Raw genomic sequence first — 17,325 nt, forward strand, 5'->3', positions numbered from 1 at the left:
GATTGTCCAACAGAACAGTTCAATCCGTGCATTTTCATAATTCCATTTCCTTTATTTCTCTGGCTAATACAGTTTTGATGTCTTTTTTGAAAAACAAACAAAAGCTAAAAAATAAATAAACTAAATAAAAAGAATGTTCCATTATGGAAAAAAAAGTCCTTAACAAAACTTTAAATAGAAGCATATATTGAAGCAACAACAATGAACTTTTACATATTTATTCAATGCTTGATTTTGAACATTTTAAAGAAGGACAATGGAAGGAAAAGATAAACATAATCAAGTCAACCTTTAGTCAAACAGACCTTAACATGTTAGTCAGACTGCCACTTTAAATGTAAATGTATACAAGTAGGTGCATAATATCCATGCAAGTGGTTGCAATTTATCTTGCATTTGCACTTTCTGTACAAGCACAGAAATAAATGCCCTCGTATCCATTTTCAATTACGTACAACAACAACAGTATCGAAGATATCACACAAAATGTTTGAAAACATATTTGTTCTTGGTATGAAACATGCTTGATGTAAAGAAAAATGTGTTTGTGAGCAGCAGGTGAACAAAGTCTGAACTTCTTTGAAAAGACAGCAGTGCTCACATATGGCAGTGTGTGATGCAGAGATCAGAATGATCCAAGAATAAACTGGCATCAAAAACAAGTTTGGTTAATTTTCCTAGCTCAGCTTGACAGCTGTTTTGAAAGTGTACTCCTCATTAAAAGTCAATTTATAATATAGGAAATAACTGACTATTCAAACAAATATATATACATTACATAAATCTTACAAAAGAAAAAAGCTGGATCAAAATATTATCTGGAGAGGTGATATTTAAAGGAGTAGTTCACCCAAAAATGAAAGTTTTCTAAAAATGTACTCAGCCTTAGGCCATCCAAGATGTAGAGTTTGTTTCTTCATCAGAACAGATTTGGAGAAATTTAGCATTACATCACTTGCCCAGCAATGGATCCTCTGCAGTGAATGGGTGCCGTCAGAATGAGAGTCCAAAAAGATGATAAAAACATCACAAGCAATAATTATGAATTAATTATTAGAGTGTCATATTTTAGCTAGAATCAGCTGTTTTAAGTAAAAAAGTCTCAATGGTGTATTTGTTTGTTACAAACACGCAGCTTTTCTCTTTACAGGATGTTAATTGATGAACTGGAGTCTTGTGGATTATTGTGATGTTTGTATCAGCTGTTTGGACTCTCATTCTGACGGCACCCATTCACTGCAGAGGATCCATTGATGAGCAAGTGATGTAATACTAAATTCTACAGATCTGTTATGATGAAGTAACAAACTCGTCTACATCTTGGTAATTTCAGCTAACTTTCATTTTTGGGTGAACTACTGTATTCCTTTAAATGCTGCGTCGCAGATTTGGATATTTATATTGGAGTGACATGATTTGAAGAGTACACTGTACAAAGGACAATACAAGACCACATTTGTCAAAAGAGAAATGTGTAGAAAATGCATGATGTACAGTACAAATATTATATTCTTGTTCAAAACATGGAAAAAGTCACACACACTTCAATGTGCAAAATTATACTGAACAACAAAAGAAAAGAAATGATGCCTTGTGTACAATAAATTGAAAAACACTTTACAACATGCCCTAAAGTAAAAAGAAATCACCCAATGCTAATATAATATAGAATGCATAAGATCAGATTCATCCTTTGTTTTGAGCATTGTATATATAGCATTATGTGAGTAGGTCCAGAATGAGTGATACTTGCAACCAATTTGAGAATATAACAAATAAAAAAGTATTTATCTTCTTTTTGGCAGTTATTATAATCTGAAATGTGTTGCAAATATAAATTATTCTGTATCTACTGGCATTAAATAATGCATGTCTGTAAATGCACAGATGTCAACACACTTAAAAATAAAGATAACAGTTAGAAGGGCTTTACAGCTTGACCCATAAATCAGCATGACTTACAGCCTAATGCCAATTCTTTAAAAAACTATTTATGCCACTGATGATTTGTGATTTAAAGATCCTAGAAATCAATCAAGAGCTTTCTAAATCTCCAGAATATCATATAGTCAAGACCTTTAAACAGTGAAACTGTGCCCCAATAACCCACTGAAGAACCTTTATTTTTAAGAGCGTATCACTACGAAATGCTCATTTTTTACACATACTGTGTCATTCAATTTAATGTCTTTAAAACAAATAAAAGTAGATTCTCAGTAATGTATAATCCAATAATCAAAGTTTCAAATAAACACATTTTAACATTATCTTTCATTTTTTAGCATTTAATTCAGATTACCATGAAAACAATAACCTACACTGATGAGAAAATAGGAGGCTTTAATGAGTTGAATGCAAACTCGTTTAATTTAAATAATAATTATCATGTTATCTGGATAACACCTTAATCTATTAAAACTGACATTACGGAAGATTTAATTAAACTCTACATTTACAGTGGGTTTATATACAACCAATCTTAGTCTGAAACAATCAAAGTATAATATAAGGAATGCTTGCATTATATAGGTTAAAAAACATAGCTGCTGCTACATATGACACCACATCAAATTTTTTTTTCTTTTTTTTTTTTTTTTTTTAATCCAAGGTTGCGATTTTAAAAGAAATGAAAGATTATTTTCCCTGTTATGGCTGATGTGGTGCTGTCATTCCATAGCAGTACTGTATATTCTGTGATTCTGGTAATAACAACAACCAAAATTAGCTTTCATGTCAAAAAAAGAGGTTTACTCTACTCAGTTGTAGGCATAAAAACGTAATATAAACAAATAGTTTATCTGAAGTTCAAACAAGTGCTGAACCAATGATAAATTAAACACCCAATGTGTCACTGCTGGTTTAAATTTGTTGCTTTAGCTGCCCCAATACAATCTGAAAAGTACAGCCGTTCTGCACGGGTAGATTTACTCAAACAAACTGCAGTTATTTGCATTTCAAAGAGTTGGCAAAATATACAGATGGAGTCAGCATTGGCATCTATGTTTACAGCAGTGAAATGTTGCATGCATGTTGCAACACCATCAAATGCCCAATTTTAGACAACTGTTTTTGTGATGAAACGTTTAGTTGGTACTCAAAAAAGTTACAGTGATAGTCTTTGTTTTTAGCTGTTCAATTAGTCTATAGACTATAAAGCAGGACGGTTATGCACATCCATGTTAAATACTATTATTAAACGCGAGTTCGAGTGAAGTGTGAGGTTACATTCTACCTGCAACATTCAACAGAAGGCAGTGATAGTTTGAATCAGGAATCATCAAAGATTTTGTCTTTCTTTGGTTTGTCTGGAAACACAAGAACACTCAAACCACATCTCCATGTTCAACGAGCTGCGCTGGATCCACTGATCACAAACATTATTTAACATAGTCATCAACAAGGAACGAAATGTGCTAAAATGTTTCTTTCACATAGTGAACAATATAAAAGAGAAAGAAAAAGGTGTAAAACTTGGAGAAACGACAGGCCTACTTCTTGCATTATCGCCTTTTCTGTAGTCCAGTCAGTCAGTGTCTGTCTGCTGACATTTCCCACCCTCTGGAGCCTTTCATGTACTACATGATGGTTATACAGGAAAAAAACCCTTCAAACAGCCACCAAAGAGCAGGCCAAACTCAAAGATCTCCCAAAATCTCTTCAAGTTTTTGTTTGCTTATGAAGGAAATCGAACCAGAATCTCGTGGATCTCACTGCAGGATTACTTCTTGGCAAGCTGGAACGGATTCTGGCCCTTTTAATAAAAGAAACACATATTTGTAGTGGACGTCTGCAACAATGACGTACGGAGAAGGCCTCACACAACATAGCACAATCCTGAAACCCACTGATGCAGCTTTCACACTTCCGTCACAATAACAAGCACAACTTCAGCATGTAAACATCCAGAGGGTGTTAATTTTTCTGTCTCTGTGTTAACGCCATGTCATAGCTATGCAAACAAACAGTTAAAAATGAGAATCTTTTAAGGATATCAAATCAAAGAGAGAACATATGAATAAATAAGACGTGTTTGGAAATGTTTCGGCTTTTTATAGCCTTTTATTATCTCATGTTGACAGCATAGCTTCTTTGACTACTTTGGCAGAGTAAAAGCATTAAGGCACATGTTAGTATGAGGTATTACAGACAGATAAAATGTTTATAGACACGTGATTACAAACCATGCTTAACTTGATATTAAGTGGCAAAATGGAAACCGAATAGCTTGTTAATGTAAGCAGCAGCAATCCTACACAATCCACTTCAACACTGAATGAACATGAAACAAATAAAACAAACCTATTTTACCTAAGGGCCTTTTTATGACCCTGATAATTTTTGTTTATTTTTTTTTCGGGGGGGGTAACATACGATGTAAATGGCATGTTTATATTGCTAACTAGTTGGTGTGATTCTTCATTTTTACTTAAGGATGAGGTGAAATGGGACGTACACTACCATTCGAAAATTTGGAGTCTGTAAGATTTTTGAAAGGAGCCTCTTATGTTCACCAAGGCTGCATTTATTTAGTCAAAATACAATAAAAACAGTACTATTGTGAAATATTTTTACAATTTACTGTATAAGCTGTAATTAATTTTGGGATCAAAGCTGTATTTTCAGCATCATTACTCATCTTCATGATCACATGACCCTTCAGAAATCATACTAATTTGCTGATTTGTAGTTCAAAACGTGACACTTTTGATCAGTTTAATGCATCCTTGCTTAATAAAAGTACTATTATCTTTAGAAAAAACAAAAAAACACACAACCCAAACTTTTGAATGGTTGTGTTGATGCTTATTAATAAACACAAATATGTGCTTGAAAGTGAGCAGCAATATGTACGAGATAAATTAAGACTAAATTCATTGCCCAAGTATGTAAATTACATTTATCGACTATGCTATTAAATTGCCAGAAATAAGAATAAAGATTAGCTGCTCAAAGGGCAAGGTTTAGGCATATTTACATGAAGCCCATCAAGGCAAAGCACTGCGTGTGGACTTAAGTCATTATTTCCTTTACATAAAGCCATTCACTAATTCAGTTTTCGCAATAATATATTTGGCAGGTGAATATGGAGAAAACTCACTATGTTCATAATGTTGAACATAGTTCATAATTTATGCACTGAAACTAGCATAAAACAACTGACTTGATAATTCTACTGCATCTAGTATGGACTTTGAAATAAGTCATTTTAATGTTCAGTAAACATATGCAGTTACAGTGTAAGCTCATTAGTTGTGGTGTGAACATGTTTATCTCAGAGCAAAGGGTTTCCTCTTACACACAAGGCCAATTTGTAACTCCAGCCCCACTAATCAGTGCAGCGTGGTCCGACACAACACATTAAAACACCATGATACAATAAGTTAATAGGCACTTATCAGTTAACATAATGCACAAATATCATGCATATGCTGGCACAGTATATTTCTTCCTCCATCAAAAAAACATTTTGACATAATGCATAGGTACAGTATAAAGTCCATTACATAAACAACATTACCAGTGATAAAAATAAACATCTGTACAAAAGTCCTGCCAGTATTTTAATGGTTTGCTGTATTTTCCATCAATAAAACAGATCAATGGCAAAAAAAAAGTACAAAAATAAATATTCTATTTACAATCACAAATGGCACTCAGGAATTAACGTCACTGCAAAACAAGAGGCAAAAAGACTGTGTTATTTTCAAGCACACACCTTCCGAGCAAATGGAGGTATAGAGTTATTCCTGAGATGCTGAATCGACAGTAAATCTCAACTCATATTCTAAACAACTGATCATAAAGTATCATATTCTAGCAGACTGAAAATGTTTAGTTCTATATTGAGTAATAAATTTGTATTACATTATGATTACATATTCTAAATGTATTATAGATGACTGTTAATATATTCACTTTAAATCTATACCTCCATATCACAAATTCAGCGCATGAGTTATCATGGTAAGGACAGTATGGGCATGTTAATGTGATTAGTCAATAGAACTCACTTTATTCCAACACCCTGGTACTGGCAAACCATCATCGCCCTAAAACAAGGAAAAGGAGTGGTGAAGAACGGTAAGAATTAGTTATTGTCTTGAGAAGGGAAACATAACCGTATCAGTGCACATATAGTATATACACTGTAAAAAAAACAGTTCCAAAAAGTTGTTTCAACTTAAAATAATTTGTTACCCCGCTGACTTAAAATGTTTAGTTTAGTCAATTTTAAAAATGTCTTTATAAGTTACTCAGTGTTCATTTAAGGGACAACTGGAATATTTTAGTTGGATAAACTAAACATTTTAAGTCAGCAGGGAAACAAATTATTTTAAGTTGAAACAACTATTTTTTTACAGTGTATACTCCTTTCAAAAGTCTCTTTTGAAACATACATTTCCATTTTCCCTCTGCAGTCAATCAATCAATCAATCAATCAATAGATGACTGTCCGTGCACACCAACATAAATACATAGTGGCAACTAAACTGATAACTTTATAATAATTATACTGTTCTATCTATCCATCTACAGTATGCACCTGGATATTTAATTCAATTCCAAGTGTTTTCATTCTTGACAATTCAATCAGGTAAAAAAAAAACATGAAAACAATGACCAGTCAAGATGCCTGCTTTTTGCAACAATGTATTCCCAGTAAACACTTTCTCTCATGCAGATATTTGTGGTGACCCAGGGAGCTCCAATTTACTGGACTGAAACAGATGTGGTGAAATGTAGTGGAGGATTATTTAGACAAAATGTGGGTTAGTGCAAGAAAATTGAATACAAAGATGAGTGAAATGAAATTGGAATGCATGCAGTCATGTTAAACATTGAAAAAGTTAACTAGTTTAGTAGCAACAATCCCGTTTTACAAGTAGTCTAAATATTTTATCCATATTCAACAGAAATCTAGAAAGTTAAACCTAATGTGAAAACAAACTGTTAGATTTTTATTATTTTATTATATAAATCGATTAATTGGTTTGAAACATTTTTAAAATGGCTAAAAATTAAGGCAATAGTTCACCCCAAAATGGAAATTTACGTACCCTCAGGCCATCCCAAATGTAGAGTTTGTTTCCTCATAAAAACAGATTTGTTGAAGTTTAACATTACATCGCTTGCTCAATGGATCCTCTGCAGTGAATGGGTGCCGTCAGAATGAGAGTCCAAACAGCTGATCATCACAATAACATCACAATAATCCACACCACTCTAGTCCATGAAGTGAAATTTGTTTACAGCATTAAGAATTTTTTAACTACAATATGAGTCCTCTATCCATAATATTGCTTTTGCCAGTGAAAAAGTTCTCTTGTCTGAATCAGGAGAGAAATATGCACAGATCAAGCATCGTTTACAAGGAAAAAACATTACAAAACAGTTCTAAACAAATATGTCTGTGTATTTAGATTTGAGAGGACAACATTGGATAAACTGTTTCAATGGAGAAATTATTATTATAGATTATAGACTTGTATTTTAACCTGAAGCGATGGTTTAAAGTAAAAAAAAAAAAAAAAAAGGAAATAAAATAAAAAAACACAGCTTTTCACTTCACAAGACATTAACTGATGGACTGGAGTGGTGTGGATTATCGTGGTGTTTTTATCAGCTGTTTGGACTCTTATTCTGACGGCACCCATTCACTGCAGAGGATCCATTGCTAAGCGAGTGATGTGATGCTAAATTTATCTAAATCTGTTTCCTTGAAAAAACAAACTTATCTACATTTTGGATAACCTTGGATGAAGTAGGAGTAAATTTTAATATTTAGGTGAACTATTCCTTTAAAATATATAGATAGAGTTAATTATAGATATTAATACTGATGCATGCAAGAATTTTCCATCCTATTCTGCAACTTTTCTCTCTCCATTCCTTAAAATGGGCTATGCTGAAGCATTATGCAGTTAGAAAGCATTACTGGTTCAGGAAGGCAGGAAGCATGCGGAAAAAGGAAAGGGATAGACAGCAGCATACCACGGGACACGGGGCATCTAGCCCATCCAGGCCTGGCTGCCCCGGTTCACCTTTCTCTCCTTTAAAGCCTCGGAAACCCTGTTCATGAAATCAATCATATAAGCATCCTGTTGTCCAGTTATACTGGCTGCTCTGTTCCAGCATCTGATTGGCCCAGAGCACTCCGAACCCGAGACTGACAGGAAGAGACCTGCTGCATCCACAGGGCTGGAGACTCACATCATTTAGTTACTGAACTAGTGGCTCCATCCTACTGTGTTCAGCAGAACCATATTCCTGTCAGTCTTACTCCTGAAAAGCAAACATCCCATTGAGAGTTCTGGTGCCTATTTAAATTCCCATTTATAATAGTTCTAATATAACAAATGTTACATACGAGTCTCTATATTGTATACATGTTGTAATTCACAGACTTCGACCAGAACTCTTCTGGGCCTCTGTTAGTGTTTATTACACAAAGACATAAGGAGACGTGGCTTTCGGGAAGTCTCCTTTTGCCTTAGTGCTGCACGTTGAACGAAAGACATACCAACGGACACGGGGCATCTAATCCCGGGGCTCCTTGGTCTCCCTTATCCCCTTTGGCCCCCCTGTTGCCTTTCTTGCCCCTCTCCCCCTGCAAACAACAGTGCATTCAAAAAAGTCAGACTTTAGTCCTCCTAGTCTACTATAGCAGTACTAGTAAGAAAAGCACTATCACTATGAATAACTGTAAGAGACTTTAGATGCTCTACAAGACATTCTGAGAGTAGCTGTGTTTCTGAATGGAGCTATGATAAGTAATGGGATCATTTAAGGAGGGTAAGTGGAGGGGTTAAGGAGAAGGAGATCAGCCAGTGTGGTTAGTGTGCAGACTTTCATTTGCTTGATTCATTTAATGCACATTTTTTGTATAGCACTATTCACAATAAATATAATGTTTATACTAGGGCTGCCCTCGACTAAAGATTTTTCTGGTCGACTAGTATTCGTTCATTTGAAGCATTAGTCGACTAATCGCACGTTTATTAATAAATAATTTCAATCATTAATCAATTAATTAATTAATTAATTAATCATCAATTAATGCAACTTTAATTGCCTACATTGCCTTATAAGTGCTCAAGCGCAAGCATAAAACTTACCATGGCACACCGGCAGAAGTAACGATTATGAATATGTCAGGGAAAATAGTATAGAGGCTGCACTAACATTTTAATAATTCATTGATAAACTAGTGCTTTTTTGTTTTCAGTTTAAGAGATGAACTGGGTGACACTGATTTTCATATGGATTACATAATTTGAGAATATTTGTTTTCCATTTGAATTGGTTTATTTGAAAGTAGACATTTCTCTCTCTCTCTCTCTCTCTCTCTATATATATATTATATATATAAACTATATATTTTTATGTCTGTGAGGCAAGCATACACTGAGTTTTGTAGTTTCTCGCTCATGTTCACAGAGACGGCAGAAAGCGCATCCTGTTTGCTTTCATTGTTTTACAAAAGCGCAATGTTTTGTTGCTATTGTGAGTGCACACAAATAAACGTAGAGTTTTTACAGATTCGAAAGGTATATTACTCTTATCTGTATGACCAAAAATGACGGAGTATTTAAAGAGCAAGTGAGCGCAGCAGCGCTTCCATCTGTACTGCAGTCAGCGCGCTACTGTTCAGCTAACACACTCCGCACAGACACTTGATAGCGCACATTTCTCTGGGTTAACATTAGATTGAGCAACCATGTAAAGTTGCTGCTACTTGCATATTTCAGATAATAAGCCATACTTGAGGTTGATGAATGATAGGCGAGTGTTTGGATGTCCTGCCCAATGTACTGTATTAGCCTACCACATAGACCAACCGTCAGGGGCGCGGGGACAGCACCCCCTGTTTTTTCTGTGGGCAACTGTTGTGAATAAAAAAAAATAGATAGGCTATATATATATATATATATATATATTATATACTGTATATTTATACTTGAATATTTGGGATTTGACTATGAAAAGAGATTTGATTATGTTTGATTTTCGAGTTATTCAATAATTCAAATCAAATCACGATGTGTATTATTAACCAATCAGATTTGTTGTTGCCGATTACGACGCGTAACTAAGGTTACCTTGAGGGACGTAATTTCAGTTAGACACGAAGCGCATGAGCATGTCGCAAAAGATAATTTATGAGTTTTTCAAAAACCCTAAAAATATAAAAGTTTCAAGGACGAGCGTGAATGATTCGACTACCACCAACTCCGTGTCCAGCTCCACCACCGGCGGCCCTTATGTTTGTGAGTGTTATGTTTGTGTTGTGGGATCTGTAGGTTGTGGCTTCAAAGCGGAACATGGAAATATCATGGATGTACTGGGAAAAAAATATGTTTTAAACTTTTATTTTTGTTCTCAGCGATATGAGTCTTCCTTTCTCCCGAAACAGCTTATAGCTACCTATTAAAATAGTTCAGTTTTGTATGTAATTGAAAAGTGATTAGGCCATGTTTCGTTTTTTTTTCTTCATAAAGTTAATTTAGAAAAACATTGGGAGCAGTTTTTGTTCGTTAAATGTTTTTTTTTCTTTCTTTTATGCAACGACCAAGAGTTGATCGCCTATGTTTGATTAATTTAGCCTTATCAAATCATCACGACTTGACTAAAATAAAATCGATAGCTAGGCCTATAAAACAGTTGAAGCATATCACAGAGTTAGTTTAAATGTTTAACCTATATAAATGTGCGCTGTTAGACGCGTATCCAACAGTTTAGGACACGGAGGCTCCAGCGGGGTCACTTGTATCTTTTTATCTTACAGTAAAAACAACTTAAATTACGCCGTGTGATTTTTGCTCATAAAGGTAAGAATAATATATCATTTGGAAATGTAAAGGGTCTACTTTTATTTGTGTGCGTTCACAATCTCAACATTGTGCTTTTATAAAATAGGAAAACAGAGAATGCGCTTTCTGCCGGTCTCGGAAACTCGGCAACTCGAAACTGGCTCGCAGATATATCTATAGAAAGCTTTAAATTACTACTTTAAAACGAAATAATTCAAAGCAAAGCAAAAACTCTTCATTAGCCTATGTAACCCATTAAAATGCATATATTTCTCTCTGCGTGTCCAATGAGGAGATGGCAAGTCATTTTTTCCCCATCACCGTCTAAAATATACAAATAAGGGAAAACCTAAAACAGGCCCAATTATAATTTGTGTTTTATTTTATAATTGTATTCAATTCTAAAAAAAAGTATGTAATATTTGTCCTTGAAATTTAAAGGATTTGCTGCGACGCAATGTTGTCTGACTGATAGGCCTTTAATCCATGCAGCAAATGCTTTAAAATTACTTTACTGCATTCCAGATGCTTTTAAAGAACTTTTCACTATACATTTTAAGGGTTTTTAAGCTTGAATGTAAAACATTGTTATGAATTCATTGTAGCCTATTCCCATTTGTAAAATAGCTGATTGATGTCTAACACAATCTCATGAAAGTGCATAGGCTATAGCACGATTTTCTGTTTCTATTTGGCGTAATATTTATACGCAGAAATTGACTACTCAAATCCCCCCCCCCCAGCGCCCCTACATAAAACACCTTCCCGCGCCCCTGCCAACCGTTAACAATCTGCGTGGCTTCGCCAATGTGGATTTAAAAAAAAAATAATAATAATTTTTCTGCGACTAAGCGACTAGTAAAATTTTAGTCGACCAAGCTTCTTCTGGTCAACTAACGGTTAGTCGACTATTAGGGGGCAGCCCTAATTTATATATTACAATTATTATTATATGATTATTATTTAATATCACTTTAATATCACTTTTTTATTTGAAAAAGTTTAAATGAGGGAAAAATACCAAAACACATTTATTAAACATGTAATGAATGTTCAAAAATGAATAAATAAGATTAAAGTCTGTGTATTTATTTATTTATTTGCCTCAATTACATATACACTACAGTAAAGATTTTGGTTGGAAAGATTTTTTAAGAAAGGTTCTTGAAAGAAGTCTGTTTTGTCTCAAGGCTTGATTAATTTGATTAAAACACAGTGAAAATATATCAAATAACTGTTTCTTTTTTAATATATTTTAAAATGTAATTTTTTCCTGTGATGCAAAGCTGAATTGTCAGAATCATTCTTCAGTGTTACACGATCACACCTTCAGAAATCGATCAATCAATATGATTTCTTAATGATTTATGTTTTTTTTTCAGGATGCTTTGATGCATAGAATGTTAATATTAAATAGAATGAAATATTAATACAAAATAGAAATATTTTGTAACATTATAAATGTTACTTTACTATATATATATATATATATTATTATTTAATGTGTCCTTGCTGAATAAGGATGTATTGATTTCTTTAAAAAAACTAAACAAAAAAAAACAGATAAATGTGATAAATGTTTCACTGGCATCCACATTGTAGGGTCATTCCAACTAGAAGTGCCTTAAAAGATGACTTAAAATGTGCTATTTTTTAGATCTATATCTAAACCTTTGGAGTAAATATTGTATTGGGTGATCACTTCTGAAAGAACACTATATTTTTATTCCCTGATCCTGCCATCAAATATTGGCTCCAAAAAATAGACAATCTGTGATTGATTCCATATAGAACTCTCGAGTCAATGAAATATAATTACAAAGGCTAATTTACAAAAGATGAAGAGGCACTAAAACAGTTTAATCAAAATCCCTGTGCTTTATTACTAATTAAAACCAGATCTGCTTTTAGAGTGTTTCATGATTTATCCTCAAGTCTGCACGCAAAGTTGAAGGGTTCTTTGGAGGAAACTATTACATTTAAGCTTTATAAGTCTTCCAAAGTGGGATCTATCCAAGCTAGGCTACAGAGTTCTAACATTCCGCACAGCCCTCATCATGACTGTTATTCTAACACTTAACAGAGGAAGAAGAAAAAAATCTAAGTGGAATTACATTATGAATCAACATGGAGCTCATTTTCTAATCCTGTTTGACAAATACTGATTCTATAAGATGTTTCTGAACTTTTGGCTCCAGACTGGAGTGTTATTTTTTCTAAATACTCTCATCAGGATCTGAAAATGAGCTCCGCACTGACATAACGCCTTTTCCCACATTTCTTGGTTATGTGCCTTTTCAAAAGAGATCCAGATGAGGCTTTCGTGGAACAATAAGAACTCTGTGCATTAGAATAATTGGGAGAAAATGAATGCAGGTTGGTAGGGAGGTCAGTGAAGGATATGAACCAAACTAGGAGGTGAGGAAGAGGAGAAGTATTAACCCAGGCTACAACATTAGGATGCAGGAGGAGCAGGAGGAGGCCAGGTAGTGAGAAGGGGACAGAGAGGACGACCCGGCCCGACTCAGCAAAAAGAGCCACGGACACAGGCCAGGGTGCGGGGGGAGGAAAAGGGGATAGGAAGACCTGTGGAAAAAAAGAGAGGAAGACAAGGAAAGGACAAGAGTAAAAACAGCACCGTGTCCAAGGGTCCTCCACAGCACCTTCCACTGAGTACAATTATCCAAGACTTGATTGAGTTTTTTGATCCTGTTTACTACTATATCACCAGTGGACGATGCTGGGAGGAGCACTGACATGTCCTGACATTCAAGGTGGGAGATTTTCAGTCATTAACTGAGGAAATTAGTGTTAATAGGATCGAGGCATACAGTCTAGGAGGATGAAAGCATAGGAAAAGCATAGAAAAGCAATGGTCTATTCATATGCTTTTTATAATAATAGCTCTTTTGCTGAACATTTTAACTTTAGCCATTTATATCATACGTCAGTTTTTGTGTTAATCATGCAAATATATATATAGTTTAAATGTGTCTACATACTTTAAATGTGTCTATATACTAACAAAATAAGAACCGCTAAAACAAAGAGAATAATTGCTAATAAATATATGTATACAAGGATTAACAAATATACTGTTCTGAAATAAGAATGTTTAAATCATGATCAATGAACATATACAGCGGCATTTTTTTAAATGTAATACTTTTTTAAAATATAAATTCAATGAATTTAATCAATTTAACTTGAATTTAATTTGTCTATGTGTAATCATCATGATTTGAGAATGAAAGGGCATGCTTCAATCTGTACAAAAAGTCACATGATCACACACATTTTATAATTTCATTAATGACTATCTAATGATAATTAAATTGTACAAAAAAATATAATTTTACTCAATATTTATGGCATAACATTTGTGTTTTTCAGGTTTTAGGTTTTCAGTTTTTTCAGGTTTAAGCATTTAAGATTTAAAATGTCTTATTTTCAGACTTTTAGACCTCACTGTATATGTACACACGTTTTCTAGCAGTAAGCAGTAGCCATTCTAATTTCTTATACCCAGCATGCTTCTGCTTGTCTCATTAATTAAAAAAAAAACATAAAAATTACAACTAATATTGCATAATTTTTAATTTAACAAATTAAATAACCACATTTTTTTTAAATAATGGACAGTAGCTAATGCTTAAAAGTTTGGCAGATTCATGCTGGTTTAGAAATATAGTCCATCCCTTTATTTTAAGAAAGTGGACTCATGTTATTGTCCCTTAAAGTCACAATAACATGTTCTACAAACAAACTACGATCAAGAACGCATTTATCATCTTACCCGGTTTCCTTTTAATCCTGGTGGTCCTACTAAACCCTGAATTAATAGGGGATAAAAGTTACCGATTGTCCATTTTTCATTTGAATGCACTTAGTTTGGAAACATTACAGTATTTGAAATGTTAAAGTGTGCTCTGGTTCAGCACTTACAGGGATGCCTTGAGGCCCAATTGGTCCAGCTACTCCCATATCACCCTTTTCCCCCTGTAAAGTATAAAAGACATTATACATTATACTGGTATTATACCAAACTGTATTACACTGGACTTTACTCCTCACACAGTCAGTGAATACTTTATTTAACTAGTTGACAACAGGTCATTGAAATATTGATGACACTCACAGAGCAACTAGTTGCATTACTATCCTGCATGTGCATTAAACATCTACTAATTCAACGATTGATCAAGTTATTTATCACCTAAGCAATATTGAAATCAGTGTTGGGTAGTAACATAAGTTGTAATGCATTACTTTTAAAAGTAACTTTCCCCAACACTGAATATAATTCATTGTGATTCAAATTACACTTGGTCAGTTGTCATGATGATTGCATTCATGCCTACAGCATCATCAAGGTTTTGATAATTTTCCATAATACAAAATATTATTTTGGAGCCTCATACATTTGTTTTTACAGCACTAACCATTTCTCCTTTTGGTCCTGCAGGCCCAGGCACTCCAGCTGGTCCTATCAGACCCTTTGAACAAAGAAAACGGCATGCATGAGTTTCAACAGAGGACACAGCGGTGGGTTAAGAGTTTAGAGAGGGAGAGAAACTAATAATAGTTGAGTACCAATAGATCAACAAACTTTACTGAGCCGAATAAGAGCTATTTAAACTCCTTATATATGTTTAAAAAGAGCTATCTGAGGACCAATCTGCAGAGGAATTCCACAAAACTCCAAAGTTTGTTGATCTAAGCGGAAGTAAACAGACACACAAGTAAATATAACAGCAAATCCATCTTCCATTTTCCTCCCATGACTTGGAGAGGATTCAACAGAAGGGCTGTTAGGCATCTTGCTTTTCCAGGAGCCTTGCTTCGCAGCCATTTGTACAGTTGTATGCCATGAAATCATTGTTCATGCAGCCGCATCCCATCATGCTCTCTCCTGGTATGACAGTACAAGATCAAAGCTTGTCATGGAATGAAATAAAAGCTCTGAAGCTTGGAGGGAATTAAGCCTTCGAAAGGTCAACAGAGGTCAAGCATGTCTGAATTTTTTTTTTTGCAAAGGTATAGAGGGCTGCGACGGCATGAAATGAGAAAGGATTATTCACTTTTGTAGAGCACGATGTGCATACTTTTCAAAGAAGGAGAAATTGCGTTTCAGAGAAAGAGAGAGAGAGAGAGAGAGAGAGAGAAGTGTTTGGCCATGCTCTTCACTCGCGTGTTGAAAGGTTGAGGAATCAATCGAGTGTGGTACCTCTGGAAACAGCAAGAGGCAACAGCCAAACAGGCTTAGGGACAAAGTCAAATCAAAGTCATACTCATGCTGATGCAGCCTCAATAGAGATCTAAACAAGGCCTTCACCATTAGACAACACAGAAAAGACACAAAACACAGAAGCAAGCAAGCAACAGGTCAAGCAGAGGCAGACAGACAGAAAGAGAGAAGCAGGCGGAGAGGGAAACGAGAGAGGGATGATGGAAATAGAGGGGTGGATGATGGGAACGGGTCTTGCGCCACTCACCACTGGACCAGGCCTGCCGTCTAAACCATGAGCCCCCTGGACAGTGTGTAAAAAGTTACAGAGCGAGAGGAGAGATGGAGGTGGAGGAGAGGAGGGGAGGAGGGGAGAAGTGTGGGGGGAGGTGAGTGAAGCAGTGACTCGTGTGCCACATAAAAACAAAACTAGTTTTGATGGAGGGGTGACGTGTTGAAGATGATATGATGTGAGAGACGAGCAGTAACTCCTTATAACGTGACTTTAGCATCTTATTGTCTTAGTGCAAGTGTGACTTCTAGTGAACAGGACCTAAAGTGGTCCATTCATCCTATAGATGGTGATAAAATAACAACAGGTGGCATATAAATTCCAGAAGAGATGCAAAAACTAAAAATAATACTTGTAAATAGTTGTTCGGTTCCAAAACCTAGCGAGCTACATTGCCGCCTGCTGCCTTCTAAGGCAGCATGCTAACTGAAACGCAGCCAAGTGACTGAACTGGAACGCTATACATAGAAAGCAACTTTGCGTGCCACACAAATAGGCTAGAGCTCCTCACGAGACGCGCACAGGAGACTTGATTTAGCATGCAGCTAAGTTAAATTCGATGATAGCATGTTGCTAAGCTAACAAAACAAGCAGCCTTTTTGCTAGAAATGAACACAATGCTTTAAAAGTATGGCAGCTCACTAGGTTATGGACCAAGTAACATTACCCATCCATGCTGCATTTTCTTAAGCAGCATTTTAATCTAGTTTTCAATAAAAATCAATAAATTAAATTTTACTTCGTATTTACATCAAATTGCATAACTTTCTTGATATCTCAATTTCTATATCTCAGATTCAAAACAAAAGTAAAGGAGTTACTGTGCCATTGATAATGTGACTAGAATAAGATAATCAATGACTTTGACACCATAGATATACACTAGTCAGGAAGTCAAGAAAAGACCCCTGAAATTCATAGTAACAAAACCTTTAGCATGCTATTTACAGAGCAGAGAGAAAACATTAAATAAACAACCACATACAGTATTTTGT

General features: G+C 34.9%; 1 protein-coding gene across 11 annotated transcripts in view; it reads right to left on the reverse strand.

Moving 5' to 3' along the window:
* Positions 1-4,032: 4,032 nt before the first annotated feature.
* The window catches only part of LOC306883907 (uncharacterized protein), a 101,833-nt gene continuing 88,540 nt past the window's right edge, over positions 4,033-17,325 (reverse strand). For 9 of the 11 annotated variants that reach the window (XM_079439420.1, XM_079439423.1, XM_079439419.1 and 6 more), the window contains 6 exons: positions 15,254-15,307; positions 14,757-14,810; positions 14,608-14,643; positions 8,522-8,608; positions 6,012-6,050; positions 4,033-5,670 (listed from right to left, as the gene is read on the reverse strand). In XM_079439420.1, coding sequence (XP_079295546.1) covers positions 5,668-5,670; positions 6,012-6,050; positions 8,522-8,608; positions 14,608-14,643; positions 14,757-14,810; positions 15,254-15,307 — 273 coding nt within the window. In that variant the 3' untranslated portion in view covers positions 4,033-5,667. Of the gene's footprint in view, positions 5,671-6,011; positions 6,051-8,521; positions 8,609-14,607; positions 14,644-14,756; positions 14,811-15,253; positions 15,308-16,306; positions 16,343-17,325 lie in introns of all 11 variants that reach the window. The other 2 variants (XM_079439422.1, XM_079439416.1) reach the window with 1 other exon arrangement.

The sequence above is a fragment of the Barbus barbus genome (genome assembly GCF_936440315.1).
Source record: "Barbus barbus genome assembly, chromosome: 18".
NCBI lineage: Eukaryota > Metazoa > Chordata > Actinopteri > Cypriniformes > Cyprinidae > Barbus > Barbus barbus.